This window comes from Malania oleifera, chromosome 2, assembly GCF_029873635.1.
Source record: "Malania oleifera isolate guangnan ecotype guangnan chromosome 2, ASM2987363v1, whole genome shotgun sequence".
NCBI classification, from domain to species: Eukaryota; Viridiplantae; Streptophyta; class Magnoliopsida; order Santalales; family Ximeniaceae; genus Malania; species Malania oleifera.
In genome coordinates, this window is record NC_080418.1 from 16,347,904 (window position 1) to 16,372,382 (window position 24,479).

The 24,479-nt window shown below is 35.6% G+C and overlaps 3 protein-coding genes across 5 annotated transcripts in view; 1 reads left to right on the forward strand and 2 right to left on the reverse strand.

Moving 5' to 3' along the window:
- Positions 1-15,246, forward strand: part of LOC131149565 (glycine-rich RNA-binding protein 4, mitochondrial) — a 38,529-nt gene extending 23,283 nt beyond the window's left edge. For both annotated transcript variants that reach the window (XM_058100118.1, XM_058100115.1), the window contains exon 6: positions 14,865-15,246. The gene's annotated coding sequence lies outside the window, so the exon portion shown is untranslated. The remainder of the gene's footprint in view (positions 1-14,864) is intronic.
- A 2,374-nt stretch (positions 15,247-17,620) lies between these two features.
- On the reverse strand, positions 17,621-19,108 carry LOC131149566 (small RNA-binding protein 11, chloroplastic-like). The gene is made up of 4 exons (XM_058100121.1): positions 18,655-19,108; positions 18,493-18,561; positions 18,279-18,385; positions 17,621-17,930 (listed from the first exon to the last, which is right to left on the reverse strand). The coding sequence occupies exons 1-4, from the start codon at positions 18,692-18,694 to the stop codon at positions 17,859-17,861; spliced, it is 288 nt and encodes a 95-aa protein (XP_057956104.1). The 5' UTR covers positions 18,695-19,108; the 3' UTR covers positions 17,621-17,858.
- A 669-nt stretch (positions 19,109-19,777) lies between these two features.
- On the reverse strand, positions 19,778-23,830 carry LOC131149567 (uncharacterized). 2 transcript variants are annotated; one of them, XR_009135248.1, is made up of 5 exons: positions 23,597-23,830; positions 21,749-21,789; positions 20,368-20,476; positions 20,228-20,283; positions 19,778-20,151 (listed from the first exon to the last, which is right to left on the reverse strand). XR_009135248.1 is itself a non-coding variant. In XM_058100123.1 (5 exons), exons 1-5 carry the CDS (start codon positions 22,981-22,983, stop codon positions 20,079-20,081), a joined length of 387 nt encoding a protein of 128 aa, XP_057956106.1. In that variant the 5' UTR covers positions 22,984-23,812; the 3' UTR covers positions 19,778-20,078. The 2 variants fall into 2 exon arrangements, 1 of the variants encoding a protein (XP_057956106.1); XM_058100123.1 differs by having other exon boundaries at positions 22,876-23,812.
- Between the last annotated feature and the right edge of the window lie 649 nt (positions 23,831-24,479).

Genomic DNA, 24,479 nt, shown 5'->3' on the forward strand with positions numbered 1-24,479 from the left:
CGGTAGTCTCTTAAACTAACTTCTTTACCAGCTCTCATCTAAAATGATGTGTCAATCCTCACATATTTGACTTTGTACCTAGGTGTTGACACAGTGCGTCGCTTTGGGGCACTACCTAGCCCACCCTTGCCCATTTTTTCGCTAGAACCAGGTGGTTATAAGTACAAAGTGTCTCTTGCAGGTGAAGCCCCAATGCATAAACAGTAAGGATTCATATATAGAGATTTGAGAAGTTCTACGCTCGCTACTAGCTACCCAATGCAACCCCCGTCTTTTACCCAATCTTGGGACTGGCTGTGCGTGAAAAGATTTAGGACATTGAGTGCATCATAAGCGGAGTTATATAGGATAAAGAAAACATAAAGAATAATTCTTTTAAGAAGTAAGGAATCAATGCAAGGTTGCTTTTGCTTTGAAGTTTGCATGAATAGCACAAGTGGTTCTTTTGACCCCTAATGGCTTCTTTTCTAATTTATGTTAGATTTTTATGTTAAAAATAGGTAAATGGACATCTCACTATGCGTACGCCAGAGGGTCTGAGTGTGAAACATGTGACTTTTGGGTTGAGGTATACACCCAACTATCAAATGTGTTCATGTTTTAGGATTTGCTCATTTCAAAATATGCTTGGGGGCATTTTACGCTCGAAGAGCATTGAGGCGTGCCTTTAAAACACTTATTGTTGTTGTTTTTAGAAATGTCAAAGATATTAAGATCTAAAAAAACAAAGAATATTTTAATAAATAAAGTTGAATTGAAGTCATATATCGAAAGATTACAAAATTAAATAATTCTAAATTATGGGAATTTTTCATTCCATTGATGCCACCAAAATATACCAAACATTGGAAGTGAATCAAATAAATGTGGTAACCAACACAGTAATTGCATTTCAACAGCATTTCTAATCTTGTCTTATTATGTTCCTATTTTGATTCTTTCCAGCTTCAATTCTTTTTTGCAAACCAAGCATAGAATTAGAGTCAGGGTTTTGAGAGTGTGGTTATGCTTGAGGAAGGCATTAAAACAGTATCACCAATGACTGTTCGATAAACCCTAAAATCTGTGAGTTATGACTCGGCCTTAAATAAGTAAACGATCATTTATTTTTCACAGTTTTCTAAGAGAAATTCACTTGTTTCTCTTGGGAAATGACACTGACAGAAATAAAGCATCAACTTTTTATTTCCAGATATTTAGATATTGAGAAAGCCCTTGTCGCCTCCTTGACACTCTCAGTCAAGTTAGCAAGGACAACTCGACAGCCTCAATTCAGTAGCTTCCTCAAGGCTGTCACTGATAATAAAATATTTTTAAATGCTAGCATTTAATTTTCCGTTCATACTCCTGATCAAATGAATAAAGATCCCTCACCTTAGGAGCCTACGTTTAGGGCATCCACAACTCTTTCTTAGGAGAGATTCTATCCTTGGATTGTTCAAAATTTATTGAGAACACAGCAAATAAATTCTCAAAATATTTAATCTTCTAACATTTTAATATAGGTTTCCCTCATCATTCTACAAACACTCTTAGATAAATAAATGAGGACCCCCTCACCTTATGAAAGGCTCCAATATTGGATTATTTACAAAACAATTAAAAAAAAAACAAAATGTTATTCTTTTAAATAAACAATCAAATGTAATTTTGCTTCTTACATTTGCAACTTTCAAGAGTTAAATGTCCAAAAATGCTTTGGGGGGTTTTTAGGCACTTGTAGTCAGCCCCTTCTAAGGTTTTTGCACCTGAAAAGCATCGTGTACTCTGCCACTGCACGAGTCCTTGACATTGGACTAAGATTTTGTATTTTTGCATCTTTGTTCTTAGTTCTCCCATTTATATTTTATTCTTTCAAGGCTTCCATAATACTCTTAGGGTGATCTAATAATTCTCATTTTGATATTTGATTATTTGGCATTTTATTCGATTTGAGTAGTTAGTATTTTCTTCTTTATTACTGGTTGATTTTTAAATGCTTAGTTAACTTGTATTCACATTTCCTCCTACTATTTTGTTCTTATTCCTCTTAGTTCTTTAAGTGTTACCATCTATTTTTTCGTTATTTATTTGGTCTTATGTTTTTGCTCCTTACTTACTCGGTCAGTATTATTGCTGTTATTATCATTATTGTTATTATGTTGCGTAACATATTTTAATTTTATCTTGTTTGTATTGTTTCATTTTTTAAAGAACCTCCTTGGCATTCATGAGGTGATCTTTTGATTGCATTCTTTAACATTTCTTATTCCCCTTCACCCATTGAATCTCCTTGGTGGTCCAATAATTCAAACTATTTGCTTTGTATTTTCTATCCCAATTAAAATTTCTTTGTTGATACCTTCCTTTTGTCTATCATATTTCTTCCTCCAATATTTTTAGTGTGGGCCTCCCTAATGATCTTTTGTTAGCTTAGGGTACTTTTTCATTTAATTATTTTCATGATTATTAATAATTTTTATTGATATTATTGTTCTTGGTTATAGGTTATTATTAATAACTCTTGCTCTTGTAGTTTCTCCTGCTCTCTATTCTAGTTCTTGATGGATTCATTCAAAGTTGGGTATGGAAGAAAACTTCTACAAATTGGTGGAGATGAATCCTTCAAGCTGGTGCAGATGAAAAGGTAAGCTTTAACTCTGCCCTTGGAAAAGGTGGAGGTAGGAGGCTTCATTTGATTGGAGGAGAAATCTTAGTTTTGCGGCCGGAGGATAAGGATTGCCATCTGCTGCAAGATGGGTTTATAAGTGCTTGCCATTGTTGTTATCTAGGTTGGAGTAGGTCATGTCACTGGGAATTCTGCAAGATTCAGTACCGAGTGGCAATTAAATCAAATAAATATGGTTTATTTTTTATTTCCTGAAGCTGGAATTATAATCAAATGGCAAGGGTCAATCGATTTTCATTCCTGGCAGCATGGAAAGGGGAAAGCTGGTGTAGATTTCTGCAACAGATGCGGAAGCCCGTAGGATAGAAGGAGACAAGCAAAATTGAGGCTCAACGTGTGGGGAATCAAGACTTCTGGAGTGGAAGAAGGTTCTTTTCGCTATTGCAGAGACAGTGAAGGGTGGATGGTGTGGTGGGGGTTGTGGAAGTTACCAAACAAGAAGTTTTGGAACAGCTGTGGCTGGTGGTTTAAGAGGCTCTGGGGAAGCTTGGGAGTTTGTGAGAGGAAGGGGACAAATAAGTGCGCTTCAGGCCTCAAATTTAATGGGCCAGGGATAATCAACGTTACAAATTACAATTAACCAGCTGTTTTTGGAGAATAAGCCATGGGCTTGTCAGGGAAGTGTGGCCCATTTGCAAAATGAATTTAGGAATAGATGCCAAACTGTTTTTCAAGGGCTTTCTACTAGGTCTTACAGGCTTGTAGGCCTTCTATAAGACTATAACACAAGAGGGTTGTTTGGGCTGCAATAGGACTGCTTCTTCTTTTCAGGGCCATGCCCATCCAAACTTGGGGACTCACAGTACATTTGAAGAGGGTTGTGCTACTGAACCCTCAAACTTAGTCCTTCCTTCAGAAGACTGGAAGTGTGGGAGAACATTGTGGGACAGTGGGTGAAATGATTGAACACAGCAGAACCAGCCTTGGTCAAAGCCAACAAGGGGCTGAACTGGAGATGGGACAAGGAAGCATTGAAGAGTGTTGAGCCTATCAGAGAGGTTTCTAAGGAGGATGGTTGTCAGGAGGCCCACAAGGGATATAATGGAACGACTATGGCTATTCATGGTGAGAACCAAGATGGTGCAAATTCCAGCACTGATAAGTTGAGGTTGGGTAGGATGAAACATCCTCAGGTTGCTGAAAAATCAGTAAATTCAAAGGTTTACACTTGTCAGGGCCATGACAGTAGAGATAGAGGGATTTATTCTGTTGAGGGGATTTCAAAGGTTGCTGAGAGACCAATTAAATTCCTGAAAAGTAGTCATGGAAATTTTACATCAAGGGCTTGAGTAGGGTGAAAATAGATCTAAAAAAGAAGGTTAGTGAGGAAAATCCTACTATGAAGAAGAAATGGGGAGATGTACCAGGCGAAGGGGATTATTTGGATAGTGATTTTGATTATGATAGATGACTACTTACAGATGAGATTTGCTAGCAAGGAGGTTTGGATCAGATAATTCAGATTTTATGGGTGTGCCCTCCTTGAAGTCTCTATCTTCAGCGCGTGATGTAAAAGGAGATCTTGTTTGGGGAATGATGAAGCAAATGAGGGAGAAGACAAGATTGTGCAGGTTGAGACCAGTTTCTCTCCTTCCTTTGTGTGTCACTTTTGACATTTTGTGGATAAAAAGGGCATGCAGTTTGTTGATTTAGAGGGAAAGGAGTCCATTTGGATGGCGGTAAAATCAAGGCTAGAAAGGGACAACAGGAACTGGCTAATTGCTTTATCAACTATGATGGGAAGGGTTTAAAATGTGGTTTTCTTAGTTAGCATTTTGTTTGGGGGGCAGGCACTTGTGGTGTAGGTTTGCTTAGGTTCTGTTTTGGGGTTGGGTAGTTGTGGCTTGGGTTATATTATTATTATTATTATTTATTTATTTTTTGAGGATATCTTGTTGATGTAGGACAAGAAGTAAGACCTTGGGAGGATCCTTGCCAGAGAACAATCAAGAAGAGTTGGGTTAAGGAATTTTGGGGTTAAGTTAGTAGTTTATTATGTGTGTTTAGTATTAATTGGTATAGGATTATGTGTATTTGGGGGTTGTTTTTAATATTTGTGTAAAGTAGAGATATGTTTGTATGTAATGTAGTTTTAGGGTTTTAAGTGTAATTTCACGTAAAGAGGTTTTCTTATAAATAGTTTGTGAAAGCCATGTTATAGGCATTTGTTGATGAATTTGAATTGAAGTGAAAGTGAGTTTCCTCCTGTTTCTCCTCTCTCCTCCCTTCCCCTTCTTTCTTCTCTTCTAATTTCTCCATGGCTGTAGAACCTTGATGCTGCCTTTGCATCATTTGGTATCAGAGCCCAACCACGATCTCTTTCTTCCATTTCAATTCCCCCATCTTTTCTTTTCAATCTTCTTCTTCCCCTCCGCTTCTTCTCTTCTTCCTTTCCGCCCACTGTTTAGCAATTTCTATCTTCCTCTGCTGCGACTTCTTTCTTTCTCCTCCTCTGTTTCGTAAATTCTCTCTCCCTCCCTCCTGCTGCTTCTCCTCCTCCTCCTCTTCTTCTTTCCTTCTCTCCTTTGTTCTGTAACTTCCGCTCCCTCTCTGCTGCTGCTTCTTCTTTCTTCACTTCTTGTTCTCTGGTTTTCTGTTCGTATCTTCTGCTCTATCCCTAATCCTTTGCTGCTTAGCAGCCTTCCGCCCTCTTGTGTCTTCTTTTCTTCCTCTTCTCTTTAATTCTCTCCCATAACTCACTCAACTCTCTTTCTCATTTCTGAATTCCATGGCTGTCTCTTGGCAGTATCTGTCCAGCAACGCCTCCACCCTCCCATCTTCTTTTGTCTCCTTCAGTTTCTTAATTCTCTCTCTCTCTGAATTTCAGTTTTTTTTTTTTTTTAAGATGAAAAACAATTCTACAGTTTCGTAACTTTTCAAAAAATTTCAGTCGTGTCCTCATTTCTTGACATGCCACCTTCCAGCCACCATCTTGCAACACCACTCATACCACCAAAAACAGAACCCCCTGAAACCATTCCCCTCAAAATTTCATCGCCGTCCGACCACTGGAGGAACCTAACGCGTTGGCAAAACTTCTCCAGCTGCCGACCCCTTCAAAATCCACCATTGCTGGAGTTCTTTTGACAAACAGACACCAGCACTGCATTCCCCACCCACTGATCTACTCTCGCCTGAAAAATCATCACCGGAGCACCATTGCCAACGGCTTACACACCCCATGCGCCGGCAACTGCGAGTGAGAGTGTCTGCGAGCATCTCTTATTTCCATTATCACGAGAAATTGCCTAGCCACGATATTTTAGATTGTCTGTGCGATATTTTGAGGCTCAAGACGATATTTTGATTGTAAGACATAATATATTGCAAGCATATGCGATAATGTTTGGCATGGAACCCTAGAAATTGTCACTTCATTACTAAAAATTAGGTTTTGTTGCTGTAATTTGTGAGTTTTCTTTGTGAATTTGTTTCATTTCAGTACGACAATCAATATAATTGAAGATAGTTTTTGCGAAATTGGGAGTACGGGCTTGTGGAAAATTGTGTTGAAGCGTTGTTGGTGATATCTATGTTGCAGTGTATAACTTCATAAGTTCAGCCACATGGTGACAAATTATAGGAAAAAGGAATGCCATTTATCATACCTTGGGCACAATTTCAAGCTCTTCAACACCTACCTCAAGTGTGGAGAAAAGGTTTGCAAAATCATCATTGATGGGAGATGTCCAATGAATGTGCTTTCCATAAATGGAGTCATTTGTATGCAACTTTGTCCGGAACCCCATCAAAAGCCTTATGACATATCTTGTATAACACTACTTTACAATGTTTATGAAAGATGTTTGGTTCCCCATCCAAATGGGTGAATATTTGGCTAATGTTTGGTGTGATATCCTACCTATGAAGATTGGCCATGTACTCCTTGGTTGGATGATTTAGGTGTAACTCAAGGACATGAGAACACATAAGTCTTCCACTATAATGGGAAGAAAATCGTTTTGAAGTCCACTCTACCAATGAACCAAGAAAAAGAAGCAGTCATAAATACTCAGCTTGAGGACAATACAAGGAAGGAAATGAATGTGTTTGAAGACATCTAAAGTCCTTTAAACATTCCTATTGTAGAGTTGGTCATTGCCAATGTGCTCATTGATGCCAACTCTCAATTCAAGTCTAAGATGCTGCCAAAGGATTGTGGTTTCTTGTATCACTCAAGCGTTGGCTTTCAAAGAATCCAAGTTTGCTTCTCCCTTTTGATCCTCCAACATTTCAAAATTTGAGGCCGACTTTTTTCTAACTGGTAGAGAGTTGATGTAGGACAAGAAATAAAACTTTGGGAGGATCCTTGCTGGAGAACAATTAAGAAGAGTAGGGTTAAGGAATTTTGGGGTTAAGTTAGTAGTTTATCACGTGTGTTTAGTATTAATTATTATAGGATTATGTGTATTTGGGGGTTGTTTGTAATATTTGTATAAAGTATGGGTATATTTGTATGTTATGTAGTTTTAGGGGTATAAGTGTAATTTCATGTAAAGAGGCTTTCTTGTAGATAGTGTGAAAGTCATGTTATAGGCAGTTGTTGATGAATTTGAATTGAAGTGAACGTGAGTTTCCCCCCTTGGTATCTCCTCTCTCCTCCCTTCCCATTCCTCCCTCTCTTCTAATTTCTCTATGGCTGCGGAACCTTGATGCTGCCCCTGCATCACTTGTTCTCCCTTGCTTGTATTATGTTTTTCTCCTAATATATCTTCTTTTATCATTTAAAAAAAATAATTTTTACTAATGTTATTGTTATTTGGTAATTAAGAGTAAGTGAGGATATTAGTCATTGTGGTGTACTTGACATATATTATAAAAGAGGAGACTTGTTGTTGTGATAAGGCCTTCTAATTTTCAAAACACTTTAACATGGTATGAGAGCATGGTCTCGAGACCCAAGCCCTAAGTGCTGTGGCCATAGCCAAAAGAGTCCTAAAATCCCATCACGGAGCCTCTCTCACGCCAATTGAAGGCTGGCAAAGTCAACTCCATGTGCCGGTGCACGAGGCTTCACATGATGATTTTTTTGGCCTGAACTTGTCGTACATTGTTAAAACCGTGTATAAACCATAGTATCAAATTTTGGGTGATGGAGTTTTGTGCAAAGACCCCATCTTTTAGTTATTTATGTGCAACACTCCATGAATTATCGTATATTATTACTATAGGCTGTTTGTCAATGGTAGCCAAGTTCATTGGGGCGTGAAATCAGTGTTATGTTGATGTGTTTGTGATTTCTTCCAGTTGTTTTTCTTGTTTGATGGTGATCTGCGTAGCTAGAGTCCATGAATCCCAAAAGTTTGTTTCCTTCTTGCTACATATTACGACTGAGAAGTTGGATGGAAAAAATTATTTGTAGTGGTCTAAGACTATTAAGATCTATTTGACAGGCTTAAGCAAATATGAACGCCATGCTCCGTCACAATAGATGAGAAGATGTGTGGGTTCAAATTGCATTGATTCTCCATACTATGGAACTCGATAGAGCCCAGATCACATGGATGTGCATGCATCTAGATGCATTCTAGGAGATTGGGGATTATGCCAAAATCTCATATTTTGGTAACTTTACTTGTATGTATGATACTTACCTGTTGTACTTTCAGTTACAATAGAGAGTCAGAATGTCACGTAGTACTTTCCAGAGATGAAGCACATTTACAGGGAATTGGAGATTGTGCAATCCGTAATATCCAATGTTCGTGAGATACCAAAGCGGGAGCAGATGATAGTCTATCCTAGCAAGTTTGAGACCCAAGTTCAAAGAAGCTTGGTTCTAGGTAGTGTAGAGTTCCTTCATTTGCCAATGTTTATTCTTGTGCTCTTGGTGCTTCCCTTACACCAATTTCTCAATTCCTCGTTCTTGTGTTTCGACTTCTAGCTCTAAGAGGACTACTTTTGTTACACAAGGGCAGTTGTAGCTAAGTAGCTGCAGAGGTTTCCAAGACGATTCAAGTGGCCATGGCAGAAGGAATGGATGTGCTAGAAGGCCCCCCATGCAAGTGTACTTATTAGAGAAAGAGTATTCAAAGTTCTTGCAGTATTGAGCATCCAAGCAAGATTCTCTTCCCATTGAATCTCTTGCTCAGATTGGTAACCCTACAACTTGCTTATCATCCAATATTTCTCCCCTTATGATATGACAACTATAACCATTTTCCACCCTCAACAAGGGTCCATTACTACCATTAAGGGAATAGGGATAGTAAATCCTACTCTCTCTCTTTGTTTTATACATTTGTAAGTTTTCCTTTAAATCTTTTGTCAATGAGCAAGACTACAAAATTCATGCATTGTTCCGTAGCATTCTTTTCCAATCCTATTGTCATTCTGGATTTGTTGATGAGGAAGATAGGCGGTAGAGGACATGAGGCTAGTGGACTTTACGACTTTGAGTTGCTATCTCCTTCTACTGCTTGCACTGTTGTTGTTACACCACTTCAAATCCATTTGTTGCCTTGGTCATCCCTCACCGAGCAAGTTAAAGTAATTGTTCCTACTTTGAGTCATGTGTATAGTCTTGAGAGAGTTCTATTAGGTAGGAAAGCATCAACATGTTCCATTTGCTTCTCGATTCAATAAAAAGGCAATAAGCCCTTTCACATTAGTCTATTTTGACGTTTGTAGTCCTAGTCGGGTTGCCAAAGTTGGGTTTATGATATTTTGTCACTTTTGTAGATGACTACTCAAGGATGACTTGACTTTATTTAATAAAGGATCATTATAAGCCTTTCATTTTGAGATAAAGACTAAATTTGATTTACTTGTTCATACACTTGGTAGCAATAATGTTGCGGAGTACTTGAGTACCTAAATCACTACCTACATGACTAAGTCTAGTATGACCCATTTGTTACCTTGTGCCCACACTACAACAAAATGGGGTTGCAAAGAGAAAAAATAGACACATCCTTGAAGTCACTTGTGCCCTGCTATATTAGATGAATGTACCTAAGTTTGGAGTGGTGTTGTACTTATCAATAGAATACCAAATGCATTTTTTTGGGTCATGCTTGTTCTCAAAAGAAATATCGTTATTGTCGTTTTGCCTTGCATCACCTTGTTGATTGTGCTAATGTTACTTTCTTTTAAGTCTACAACATATTATTCTGATTCTTTGAGCCTTGCGGAACTTGATGAGTTGCTTGCTCGGCCTAGCCTTCCAATTTTTGACCTGTTATCTCTGCAACATCTTTATCTAGTTTGAGTCTTTCTAGTTGCATAGATCATTCTAAGTGCAGATGTACACATGACACTGACTCAAGGAGGAGAGCATCCTTCAGCTTGAATTGCTATGCCTTTCTTTTCCTCGTCTTCTGATCTAGTTTCCCAAGATGATCTTTCTACTGTTATCTGAAAAGGTAAACATTTATGTACCTAGTATCATGGTCTTAAATTTCCACGAAATTGTGGAAATTTCTGTCATAATTTTTGGTTTCCGTCATCCTCAAGATCGAAATGGCAGGAGATTTTTCGTCTTGCATAATTTCGTCGAAATCTCAACAACTCATCCGAAAATTATCGAAATCTAGAAATTTTAACGAAACTTGTCGAAATTTGAACTATGCAATGAAATTTCCTTGAAATTCAAATGAGATATTTAGGAGTGAAATGAAATTTCTCTCTTAATTTATTTTATTTATTTTTATCGAAACAAAATATTATTACAAGTGCTTTTGAAATTATATAAAAAAATAAACTTACAACAACTTTTTATTTAACCATTCATGTCTAAATTATCATTATTTGGACAATAAATCATATTTAAATGATTTATGAATTTCATTTGTATTATCTGATTCACTAAATATGTTTAATGTACATTATCTTACAAATATGATTGATGCACATATTATGTTTCAACTTCTCCACCTTATACACAACATAGATGTAAATACTTGTAATATATTAGTCCTAAAACTTATATTATTATGTCTATTAATCATTTCTAAGCTTCATAAAAGAATTCCATGCTTTGCTATTGATTTCCATTTTTTTTTCAAATTGAATCGAACTTGACATCGAAATCGAAATTTATATACTTTTGGAGCTTTGAAATTTGAGTCAAAATCGAAATTTAAGACCTTGCGTGGCATCTAATCTCTAATTTCGTTTGCTACGGTTTCTTGTCACCTTCATATTACTTTTTGGTTAGTATATCAATTATTGTTCTTCCTAACTCTTTTCCTCTTCCTGCAAAATCTATGATTGGCTATTGCTGCCTCTGAAGGTCAATATGATGGTTTTTCTTGCTTGAGGGCCCATCTCTCTCTATAGTTTGGCTTATTCTTCCACATTCTCCTTAATCACCAAACTTGCCTTTGTTCATCTCCTTAGCCACCACCTATCATTGGCCTTGCATCAATTAGATGTGAAGAATGCCTTCCTGCTTTTTAGGTCAATCATGATGGTTTTGGCTTGTCTGAGGGCTTGTCTCTTCCCCATGGTTTGGCTTATTCTAATACATTCTCCTTACCAAACTTGCCTTTCTTTATCTCCTCAGCCACCACGTATCATTGGCCTTTGCATCAATTAGATGTGAATAATGCCTTCCTACTCTTCAGGAGGTCTATACAGAGCAGCTGCTTGGTTTTGTTGCTCAGGGAGTGGGCGGTGGTGTGTCATCTAAAAATATCCTTATATGTATTGAAGCAATCTCTAGAGGATCGTTTGGTGGTTTTAATTAGATTGCATTCACTTTGTGATAGTGTATCCTGGAAGAGTAATAAACTAGTTGTTGTGGCTCAAAGCTCGATTAAATGTTGAGACTGAATATAGGGCCATGGCACACACGACATCTGGATTAGCTAAAGAACATGTTGGAAGAATTTGGTTTCCAGCAGGGTCATGCATATGGAGTTGTCTAATAATTAGGTTGCTATTAACATTGCCTATAATCCAACTTGATATTATTTTGTCTAGGAGAAACTTTTGCAGAACTGATTTGTTCACTAAAGCTTTAGGGGTTTCTTGGGTTATCTTTCTGTAAAAATCTAGGAGTATATGATACCTATGCTCCTTTTTTTATTGGAAGGGGGGTGCAGGGCAGGGGAGCGTTATTGGTTATTGATCATTTAGTATTATATTCCTATGTTAGTTGCTAAGAGTTGGCAAGGGTATTATGGTCATTAACTTGACATATATTAAAAATAGAAGAAGAGACCTATGCCTGTGATGAGGTCTTCCAATTTACTTAATAACTATAAATATATATATTTTTATTTTTTTTATTTTTTGTGTAATGACCTCCTGGACCTCCTTTGCGCCATTGCAGCAATGTATATTCAATCTAGTTTTATCATTCCTCCCGTCTTATTGTTATATTTGCCTATCCATTTGCTAAGTCATTCATGTTTTATTATTTTTAAATAAAAAAACATATATATGCATGATCACCACCAACATGAATATTCACAATGCATGAAATCATAAAAGCAACAATAACTTAACCACTATACTGTTTAACAAGAAGATAAAATTCACACAATAATTAAAAATTAAGGCATTTGGATTGTGATAAAGGAGGGTTGTATTTCTTTATTTTTTCTTTTTTAGGAAGCTTCTTGGGGAAGCTCTAGACCTGTTTAGTAGTGCAAAAAGTTCAATTTAAATTTTAGTTTTTCAAAGAATTATAAGAATACCAACTTATTTTTTAGTTTTACAAGATTTGTGTTTAAAAGGTAGATAATAAAGGGTTTATTTAGTTGTGAAAAATAATTTTCATTTTTCTATATATCTAAATAATTACAAAAAAAAAACCTTGTTTTTCAAATTTCCAAAATTTAACAAGAAATTAGAAATCTAGAATGTTTTCTAACTTTCCTATACAAAAAAAAAGGGAAAACAAGATAGCATTTTTATAATTATTTAAAAAACTAGAAATAGGAAAACAAAACTATTATCTGCAAGCGAATAGTGCAAAAAGCTTTTATGTTTTGCAGTTCTTAAAATTGGAAAATAACTACTTTTTTTTTAAAAATAATTCTTTGGAAAGATAAAAATGGAAAATGAAAGCTATTTTCGACCACTAAATAGGCCTTCCATCTCCCTAATGTAATGCCCTCTTTCTCTCCCTTAATGTAGGTTCCATGCTTTATTTCTCCCACTCTTTGGTAGGGCCCTTCCTAGACTCCTAGTTAAGCTTCAGCTTTTTGATTTGAGGCTTCAGTAGTAAGAAGTAAACTTTGCTGAAGTCCCTATTGAGAAGGTTCTAGGTTTGACCCTCGCATTGTAATATAGTGGACCTGATGTGGACCTGCTTCCCAATCTCCTCAATTAGATCCAACTTTGTTCTCCAATTCTCCTCATATGTTTCATAATTGAAGGTTTGCATTCAAATGGTAGTTGCCCTAATCTTAGTTGGTATCACTGCTTCTGTTCTGAATGGTGGTTGGGCGGGGTCTCTCCTGTCTCTTCTCTGTGTGGAATGCCTGAGTGATGTAATGTTACATAGCTCCTTTGTGCACTGTCAATGTGTCGTCTTTAGTCGCGTCTCCAATCCGTGTAGGATGGTTCCATTCATGTTTTGCACTTGACCATTACTATGTGGGTACTGTGCAATGAAGGCATATTGTAAATTAATCTGTGACTATGAGTAGAACTCTTTGAATTTGTTAACACTAAATTGTTTCCCATGGTCCATCACCAGCAATAATAACCTTGTTGTAGGGCCTTGGAGGCAACATCTCTTTCCCTAGGTGATTACTACATGTCCCCATGTGTCTGTCTTTCATTGCATATTTTGCTTCTACTTGGTAATGGCACTGGAGTGAGGATCATCAGTAACTTTATACTATGGTACTTTCTTTTTCAGCTTCCTTACCTTGGTTGGGTCTCTTGGCACCTTTATTTTTTCAGAAAGTCTTGAATGGATCTGTGGAGGCTAGTTTTTGATACAGCATCTGCCTTCTGCAGCTTGTGTGGTATTTGGAAGGATTTAAGTGGTAGGATAATCTCTGCTACCTTGTCCATGTATTGTGATACTTTGATTCCTTGGGTCTTGTATTCTCCCTGGAGGCCTACCAATAATTTTAAATCACTGGACCCAAGTAGCACCAACTCTACTCGCCAGCCTCAAGGCCTAAGGTGCGTCAACCCTGAAATGGGAGAATCAATCCTGCTCATACTCCATTTTGACTTAATACTACACGTCCCAGCCACTTTGGATATTTCATTTCTCTAATAATCCTGCTTTTAACAATCATGCCACCTCTCCACGTAGAGTTTGAATCTATACCTGGCAGATTCTCCATCATCCATGCAAAGATGTCTACATATTCTCTTAGCAAGTACTCAGGTTGTCTGGGAGAAGGCTTCCTATTTGTGCATTTCTTCCTTCGATCTCTCCCTGCATGGAACTGTAACCAACTCCTCCAAGTGGGAGCCCTTTTAAGGGAAATGTCATCTCTGATGTCCAGCTCCTCAGCTGCTCTGTTGTAGACTTGTTCCTTCTTTGCTTCCATATTAACCAATGTTGAGCCTAGATCTGTAGCCCAACGCACCACTTCCTTTGTAACCTTTAAGCAATTCACCCTTCCCTTTGCTCTATGATCCAAACCTCATCTTCTTCTTTAGTCCAACTGAACTCAGAAGTTTTCAAGAGTTCCAACTGCCAAAAATATTATCATTTTTTCAAGATATAATGTATTTTTTATATAGCCCATTAACAGTATGACAGCATCTTGGATCTTTTTTTGATACTTATAATCTCATCTGTCAGGGTAAATTGAGAGGAATGATTCATCCTCAAAAAGCACAATTCAGGATCACATAATTCAATTTACCAATTCGTTGTCCAGATCATTATGCAAAGCGGAGTTCTGGACCATGTCGCGAGTGGTGTTCTTATTTCTACGGACATGTATTAGATACTGTTAGGTTAAAACGTTGGAGCATGATTTCTATACACTTAATGGCCTAATATTTTTAATGGAACTATTATTAAATTTATTTTTCTCTTTGTGACCTGCTGGTCATGGGTTTAAGGAAACAGCCTCTCAGCATAAAAGCGGGGCAAGTCTGTGTGACAACCCTCCCCTTACCCTTGCAAAGTGAGAAGCCTTATGGCCTGGGGCGCCCTATTATTAAATTTCTTTTTCAGTTTTCATCTGTAGTGGCAGGGAAGAGGATGGGAGCCTAGCATTATCCTATAACTTTTCATTTGTTTCATCATCTTCTCTGTATTCGTGTGTAGGAAAGCTGGGATTTGCTGATGGTCTCATGGTTGGATCTCCAAGGCTCGACTCTTTCAACAAAAAGTGGGTGAATTGATGCTGTTGGCAACTTGGCATGGTGAGCTGACTTTGAACTTAAATAGCCTGTGATGTCCAACCATGTCCAGGATATGATATGTGGACAATCAGCCTCTTTAAGGAAAAAGCCTCCCAAGTGGAATTAAATCATATCAAAATTAATTGTTAAAAGTGTAAAAAATTAGATTGAGATAGAACTGCTGTATTTGTTGATTCATCTGCTCTTATAATTCAAATAAAGCTATTTTAATTGGCTTTGTCTTTGTTCACCATTGTATGGCTGAAATGATAGACAAATATTAAGAGCAATGGATTTTTTTTTTCTTTCTTTTTTTCTTGGGGAGAAAAAAAGGGAAGTTGGAGGAATTTGATGTGTTCAAAGATATTATAGGAGTGGTCTACTTTTGAGGAGAAGGTTTTAAGCACAGGTATAGTGTCATTATATTGGTATACAAGGATATTTAGGAGTTCTTACAGAGTGTTGTGTTTGTAGCCCGGGGTTGAAGTCATCAAGCAGTGTTCCTTGACAGTATAGTGGAGAATTTTGCAGGAGCTCTATAGACACCTAGGCACACTGCCAAACAAGCTAAATTGCTGCGTCTCTCTTTCAGTTTTCTTTCGAGGTGCTTAGTGTGCGTGTATATGCATAATCCTAGGGCATGCTCACAGTACATATGCTTGTTGATGATTAGAGACTTTAAACTTCCACTAAGCAGGGAAAGTATCCGAGCCTGCCCACCACCCTCTTTAACACCCCATTAGCATACACGCTGCTGTCTTAGGAGCAATCTTGTTATGAGCTGCATTATTCATTGAAACTGTAAATCTCTTCCTGTTTCTCCCTCTCTCTTCTAACTTCTTCAGCTGCTACTGCTGCCTCCTCGCCAATTTGGGTAGATTTGTAGATCCATCTGGTGAATAATTTTTTTTAAAAAATTTTGAAGCTGCATATTCATGGGACTGTTTGGAAGAATTTAAGCAGCAGGTTGGTTGGTGAAAATGATCTTTGAGGGGAAATTCTGCTTGATACTAGTGCTAATGCCTACAATGAGAAATCCTTTCTTTGGTTCATTTCATATGAAGCATATGAATCTATGATGAAACAAGCGTATACCATTGCAGTATCTATTCTGCTGTTTATTTTAACGGCAGTTGAATTATTATATTAATTGAAATTCTTATTTGATCAATTCGTATTCCAATTAGGCCTAGAATTTGTCTTGCGTACACCAGCCACGAATCATGAAAATGAATTTTGATCCTTATCATGAAACTAAATAAAACGATTCCTATTATTTTTTTTAAAAATATTTGTTAGTTGATCAATTTTGATTTAACAATTTCAATAACTGTAATTTATCAAATCAATAGTTATAAAATATATATAGAACTTAGGCTAAATTTAGAACACAAATACAGTAACATTAGAAGAATTTGATAATGATACAAATATATATTATCATAATGTTATTAATTATGCAATTCTCTTATGATGTATGGGATAACACAAATTTTTATAAAGGTAATTTTTTTAAAAAAATTATTGTATCCTTATATAATTTTTATTATATTTTGTGTTATATTATATTTCTTTGGAATAGATATTCCCTTAAAAACAAAATTTAACCTTACAGTATGTTAAATTTTCTACCCTTAGTTAAATGTTGGCAAATTATTATTATTATTATTATTATTATTATTATTATTATTTTAAATATACTTGAATTATTTAATTTTTTTATAAGAAAAGTATATATTTTTTGTTTAAACGAGGGTTATTGATCTAAATGATTGATAAATAAAAGTCTATTAAACTGATTATTATTTTGTGTTGCATTTAGATAAGAGAAATAAGAATAGCATAATTATAATATAAGAATTTGAAAATTTATATAAAAATATATTAATATTACAAAATAAGTGAAAATTTTACAATTGTATAAATTCATAACAGGGAATAAAGACCACTGAATAAATCTGCTCATTATATATATATATTAGATGGAATAAAAAAATGAAAAAAAATAACTATTATGTCTTCATGTTGAATGAAATAATAAAAAATTAACGAGGAATAATTATTATATCTATTCATAAATTTCTTATTATATTTTATCTTATTGTTAAGAATAATTATTTCATATATTTCTTAATTTTGATTCAACATTTTCTTTTTTGAATAAAAAGTGTTTCAAGTGTTTAATAACATTAATTGAACCAAGCCCAATCCTACAGGAGCCTATAATAAAACATGCTTTATCCTACCGAACCAAAGGAATCCCAAACATATAATCCTCGAGGACAACCAATAACAGTAAATTAAATAAAAACGCAATCCAGTTAGATGTTGGGAGCTCAGAATTTGAATATTAAATTGAAATAAAATGTCATAATTTAATTTCATTCAAATCCGTGAAATGATTTAAAGCTCATTTCATAGCGAACTAGACCGAAATAGGAATATATATATATTCTCGAAAAGATGATTCAAGCATATCTAAATAGATACTATGTTTACATATGAATTTCTATCTAGAAATGGCATAATTAGGCTACCTTCTATTGAATTGAGAAATAAGTTTGATTGTCTATCTTCTTGGAATAATTCAAATTCAAGCAATTGGATGTGTGAATGAGCCCGATATGACATGACCCATCAATAGAAATACTCCATCACTCCGCTTTGTCATACATCACATTCAAATAAAAATCCATGCTTACCAACCCAAATTAGTTAATACATAAGCTCATCCCATAGAATTTAACTTTCATAGGAGTTAGTTGGCTTTGATTCTCAAGGCAGAATTCCACAGAAGATTTTCTTTCACGCAACAATAAAACAAAAAGAGGTAATTTCTCAAGAGTGGGGATCCTCTTTGAGACTTTTAGGGTTTGCAACTTCCACAAATATCAATAAAACAAATAGAGGTAATTTTTCAAGAGTCGGGATCCTCATTGAGACTTTTAGGGTTTGCAACTTCCACAAATATCAGCCTTCCATTTACAATCTGCAAGGGGCCCAAAAAAAAAAAAAAGAGAGTAGCAGCACAATGATTGATGCGACATTGTTGGAGGTTTCAAAATAAAGATTCAATCAACGTTAAAATTAATAAAATCAAAGCAACCAAAATCTAAAATTTAAAGTTTTTCTTTACTTGAACAGAACTAGTAAGCAAAACAAAGCGCAAAAGCTGTATACGAATTACGAAGGCCTGCATCTGTTTCAATTTGGGTATGTTCAGATGCTTTGTATTGATGAGACGCCAATCAAAATGCTGAGCAGGAAGAACTTTAAAGATTATTTTTGAAAGATAAATTAAGAATTAAACAGGGGAGGGAGAAAGAGAGAGAAATACCCTGCCATTCATGGCCTGCAAGGCGTTGTGGGCTTCAACCTCAGACTCAAATGTGACGAAACCAAACCCTTTAGGCCTTTGTGTGATTGGGTCCTTAACGAGCCTAGCTGGTAGAACCAATCAATCAATGAGCAATTTCAGCAGAAATGGCGCAACAGTTAATTGATCATGGATCCTCTAATAATCGAAAGCATCTAATCAAGCACCGCCGGACCTTCTTTTACCACGCCAAAAGGCAGAAACAATCGCTTCAGTTCTTCGTTTGTGGTGTAGAATGATAATCCTGCAAAAGAAGCGATTCAAAACTAGGGTTTGGCGAAAGAAATGAATCCAAACTAGGGTTTACAAAAACCCGGCGAGAGAGAGAGAGAGATACTGCTAACGAAGAGCTTGGAGCTCAGCAGTCTTTTTGCCATCGCAGTTCCGCCGCAGAAATAGCAATTGGCCTGATGGGGGACGGAGGATCAAGGACGGTAGCGAGCCTCGGGAAGGATTTCTTAGATTAAACGCAAACAAACACGGACATGTGAACGGTTGGTTGTTCCAGGAATTGTGTATGTTGCATATGAATTATTATTATGCGATCATGAATAAATTTCTTCAACAAATTCACCATTATTGAGCTCTTCACTCCCTTATTTTAAATCTATCCTTTACGATTACATCCACAACCACAAAAAAATAAGTTTTTAACTCTTACTGCTCTCTACTACTTTTAAAATTGAAAGGAAAGCAACTAAGATTAACTATGATTTATGAATCAAAATATAACAAAAAAACCATATGTACAACAAGAAAAAGTTATCAAAATATGAATGTTAAAGGTGGGTAAGAGGTATAACATTAAAAATTATTAGTTATGGATATATTTTATCCGTATTTTTTTAAAATATATATATATATTTATTTGGAAAAAAAAATTGTAAAGAAAATAATTAAGAGTTGAAAGGTATATTTAAATTTGTTTAAAAGAGCAATTGATGAATTAAAAACAATATGATATTTATGGGTAAGTTATAAGACTATTTTAGGTAGAGTCTTGAAATTCACATTGTCTCATACTTTTAAGGAGTTGGGTTTTTTTTTTCTTTTTTTTTTTTCGCATTATATTCTTAATTCTTAATTTTTCTGAAAAATAAAAAATAAAGTAAAAAACATTAACCTTCCTTAAAGTTTGATAAAAAGACAATAACTTCCATTGAGGTTTCGAAAATAGATTTGTCAAAAACACACAAACCAATCTAGAGTACAATCTAGATAGCTTATTAGAAAAAAGAATTAATGATTTAGATGCAGAAGTTAATTTTTGAAAATCCAAATTGTCATTTGTAGACCTTGTGTAAAGGATTGATATACATGATTCAAAATCTAAAAGCTTAAGCTAGTAGGCTCGATATATGCTACCATATAACTTTGGGGCCCTAGGGTTTTCTAGGGTCCGTGTAATGTAACAAAAAAGGGTTAAAAGTGCTAAAGACTGTAAGGCCCAAGCCAACAAGTTCATGAAGATTCTGCATGGCATTCCATTTGATTGGGAAAGAAATAGCCAAAAGCATTGACATAATTGCCATTGCAATATGGAAATGTTGCTTACAATAAATAATCCTCAAAACTCTCAACATCCCCTACTTATTTTCATTTCAACCATTCTATATCACAAAATATGCGTCTACCAACAACACCACACTTATTTCACTTTCTCACAAGTACCAAAAGAAGCAAATAAATGGTAAGGGGGCAATGAGTACAGCAACCAAATGGAAGAACTCTGCTGTTCATAAATCGACACAAATACAGAAATCAGATGTTTTCAGCTAATTGCAGTGTATGGGCATTAAGAAATTGGTGTCCATCCCATAGCAACAGCTTGGTCCTGCTCAAAACATGCTCCAGTCAAGCCACACACTCAAAAAAGTATAGTACTTGAGACTTTGATCTTGAAGACTTACATGTTCATTGTCACATTCCCTTCTGCAACCTTTGTTGTGTACTTTGGTAGTTTAACCTGAACAGAGCAAAATTCTGTAAGAGGATTTCCAGTTTCATAAAATTAGAAAGAAATCTTAATGGGCGTGTGAAAAAATCTTACAATTTTTCTGCCCAATGGTATGTTGCATTTGGTACAGTAAACTCCCGCAACGATGCCACCGCAGGCCACCTCTTCATAACGTGCAGGGTCGTCAATGATGACATTGACACTGCATATCATTCACGGTTTATCATTTCAAAACAAAGGTATGCTAGCAGGGTGAATTATCTCAATTACAGTGTTTGCAGGAATCCTCACTGCCAATTCTTTCAGAGTAGAATGCTGCTTCATAACGTGCAGGGTCGTCAATGATGACATTGACACTGCATATCATTCACGGTTTATCCTTTCAAAACAAAGGTATGCTAGCAGGGTGAATTATCTCAATTACAGTGCCCCCCACCCCCGCCCCCCTCCCCAAAAAAAAAGCCCCGCATAGGCAGATACTATTTTTTTGCCTCCGTATTCATACTTAAAAGGCATATAAGATCTTGTTGGCATATATTAAATATTAATCATTTATTGTAACTTTAGAAGAGCTTAAGAGGATAAATCATCTAGCAATGCTAGGTGGTTCCTCAAAAAGCTTTTGCTTTTTCCTCCCAAGTCACACCACATTTATATTTTATTCAGCTGAAACACACTAATATGAATATGAATATGTATATGAATAAAACAGAAGGGGAAAAGCCAAAAATAATGGAATTTTAATTGCCTTCATGATGAAATTGAAAATCTCACAATCATGATATAGATAAAACTTCTTGAGGTGTTGCAAATTAGCATTAAGTTCATGAAACTTGATTCTTCATTTTTTTTTTCTTATGCCACTTCCTGATATTCTTGCTTGTGAACTTCCTTCATGTACCTCCCTTGAGCCCCTGGTCATGTTCTAAAAGGTTCAGAATCTTGAATTGAAGTGGTTATTAAGTATTCAACAAATACACTCAGTTAATCAATGTATGTATCAATGTCATTTAAATATTTGTATATGCTTCATATTAGTTTTCTGAACAATTTAAGAAAATGTGTTACATGCATATTGGAGCCTGCAATCCTCAAATAATATAGGCAGCCAAAAGGCTGAGAAAGGTATTAAAACCTTTTGTATGGAGTCATTCAACAGGTTTATATTTCGAGGCTATCCAGCAAAGCTAAGAATCCGTTTTAGGTTTTGCTTGGGAACTTCCTGTGGCACTATGTTTTAGGTTTTGTTTGGGATCCCTTCAGGATTTATCAGAGAATTAAGTGAGGAATTGTTGTAAGATAAGTAAAAGAATTATCACTAGCACCCATGAATCAATGAAACAATGAAGAACAGAGTCTTGGTTTAAGAAGACTAATAAAAATAGCAATTATGGATAATTATTCATCATTTTTTGCATGCAATCCATAGAAGTTCTATACACAGGTTACCATAATGACAACAATAATATCTTACACATTATTGAACACTCTGACTGGTCTCCTTTCACTCTCATCCTGCAACACACATTGAAATTAATAGTGAGCACATGGAACTGTTGTCCGCATATAACATGGTATGTCAAGAACACAAGCTAGATGCATTAGAGAACATAGAACTGTTGGTTTGTCCAATTCTACATAATTCCAAATCCAAGATCCCATTTGAGTTGAAAGTGAATAAATGACTCATGGCATGCCCTAGAGTTGAGTTGAAATTCAAACTATGTTTCATGCCAACTAAGCTTCTTTTGTGCATTTCTCATTAACAAAATCACCAATTAATAGCAATTAGAGTAAAAAGCAAGGTAACATGCAAGAGAAGATGTAATAGTTAGCTCTCCAATTTCCCACCACATGCTTTCTCAGTAACCAAACAGCGGCTTAATAAGTCTGGGAAGTGAGGAAGGGGGCAGAAGGGAAGGGAATGGAATGGAAGCTGGAAGGAGGTGTTTTAAAAGCTTCATTTGGGAGTTCTATTTTTTAAAAGAGTAAGGAAATCTGAGGGTTTCTCATTCACGACATATTTGGTTTGTGGATGCCGGATGGAATGGGAGCAGGAAAGGAATGAAATAGAAATTTGAATGGGAAACATGAGTAAATCAAGTAATAAACTCGATGCAATTTTCCTCAATTCTGTTCTATTCCTACATACCAAACATGTAGTCAAATATGTTTGAACCACCAAAATATAAAACCCCCAAATCGAGGGTTTCTGATGGAACACGGGAGTAAGCTCAATGATTACATTTGATTAAAAATTCCTTCTATTCCCTTCCATTTTTCACTTCCTTTAAAAACCCTTCCTTTCCTTCCCCTTCAAATCCAAAACATACTGTAAGACTATTCACAATAGGTGGAAAATGAACTTTTTTGTCACAAATGTCAGTGATTTAAAATTTATGAAACATGCAAATACCCAAAAAGAAAAAGAGGGAAAAAAATTTAAGAATTAAAGTATCCAGCTGCAAACATCTGTTTTCTTTAAAATTTTAAGGCAGACAAGGTAAAAATATAACAGCATGCAAATTGAATGGTTCAAAGTAAACACAAATAATCGCGCACACATACACACACACACACACACACAGAGATTATATGTACTTGGTATAAAAGCTGATCTGCTAAGGCAATTGGGGTTCGGCAAGCACGACAGGAGTAGAACTGGGTGTCCGGTGTTTGATCATATTCAACCAGGAAGAGCCTCCCCATTGCAGAAACCCAAGCTGATCAATAACCTTTGAAGCCGCCTCTCTCCACAATTATTCTCAAAACATAAAGAGTGTGTTGTGGTTATGAACAGTTTAATTGTCTTTTTTCTTTTTTAACCCACCTGGCTCGGTTTCTTTTTTGTAAGATTTTTTTCTTGGGGATTTTGATTTTAGCTTAAGAATTGTTTTTAAAAAGTAAATTTTCAAAGCAAATTTGAACAGTGGGAATGCTGGTCGGCTGGAGTCCCACGGTTTTCCTCATATACCCATTTTTGACATGATGCTTACCTTTTATGGAGTTGTTTTCAAAGGAAATTTATTTAATTCCCTCCTTCCCTAGCAAGCAATTGGGTTAAATGACTCATAATTATTCGAGATAGAGTTGGATTTGGCTTATAACTCCTTCGACTACTACAGCTTCTTCTGCTTACTTTCAGAGATATTGCAATGAACTAAACTAATTGCTCCTTCCTACCCACTTCCCACATTAAAATTAAATAAGTTAAAAGATAGAGCTGGATATATGAAATTTTCATAAATTTGATTAACAGAGGGAAGGAAAAAATAGCGATCAACGATTGTGTAGTATAGAACTGCGAATTAAATGAACATACCTCGAGTGACAAACTACATCAAGCTGTGAAATTAACCATTGCTCTTTACATGTGCTCCACAAAGATAATCCTAAGTAAAGCCATCGAGATGGAACCGTAGAAGCTAGGGTTTTACAATTTACAGCAGAAGGGACCACAACATCTCGAGAATAAACGACGAGAGAGGAGAGGGAGCAGTTCGGTAAAACCCTATTAATCGCAACAAAGCATCACAAAAAAAATCACAACTAATCTGTAATTAATTTGTTAAAAATTAGATTTTATTAAATAAAAATTGTTAATCCCAATAAATGACACAGCCCAACTAAGCACTTTCTACTTTTGAGCTAGCTAAATCTGAATTATTGAAATATTTTATTTTCAGTTTTACAAAATAATTGTTTGTAATTATGAAAAAAAATTTGTAAATCTTATACTATAGGAAGAACTGGGGGTTCAACAATTCACTCAAGTTTATAAACCTAAATCGAACCAACCTAAAAAATTAGTTTCGAATGATTTATAGATCAGTTGGCGATTTCTCACTCCATATAATCCAATCATTTGGGTTAGTTTGTGAGTTTAGTGTCTAAGTCATCTGACCCACCTCTAATGCATATATATATTAAAAAAAAATTAATAAGAACTTACAACTTTTCGAGACACATTTTTTAATTCTTTCTACAATACTGATATTTATAGATGATGCATTGGTCTATTCGGAAAATAATGAATATATTTTACATTTTGTGATTTAATGTTATTGATAATATATATATATATGTTAATTAGACAACAAATATATTTTTTCTTTAATTATCTTCATAACATTGTTTGAATTGTGTTATCAATAAAAATAAAAAATAAAAAGAATTACAAAATCCTTATTATACAGTGGTACTAT

Coding starts and splice junctions, on each gene's coding strand:
- LOC131149566 (XM_058100121.1), bottom strand. CDS start 18,694: ATGGCAAAAAGACTGCTGAGCTCCAAGCTCTTCGTTAGCA. Junction 18,562..18,654: donor CTCCAAGCTCTTCGTTAGCA/GTATCTCTCTCT, acceptor CTTCTTTTGCAG/GATTATCATTCTACACCACA. Junction 17,931..18,278: donor TGCAGGCCATGAATGGCAGG/GTATTTCTCTCT, acceptor GGCCCCTTGCAG/ATTGTAAATGGAAGGCTGAT.
- LOC131149567 (XM_058100123.1), bottom strand. CDS start 22,983: ATGGGGAGGCTCTTCCTGGTTGAATATGATCAAACACCGGACACCCAG. Junction 20,284..20,367: donor TACCATTGGGCAGAAAAATT/GTAAGATTTTTT, acceptor TGCTCTGTTCAG/GTTAAACTACCAAAGTACAC. Junction 20,152..20,227: donor GGGAATGTGACAATGAACAT/GTAAGTCTTCAA, acceptor TGTTTTGAGCAG/GACCAAGCTGTTGCTATGGG.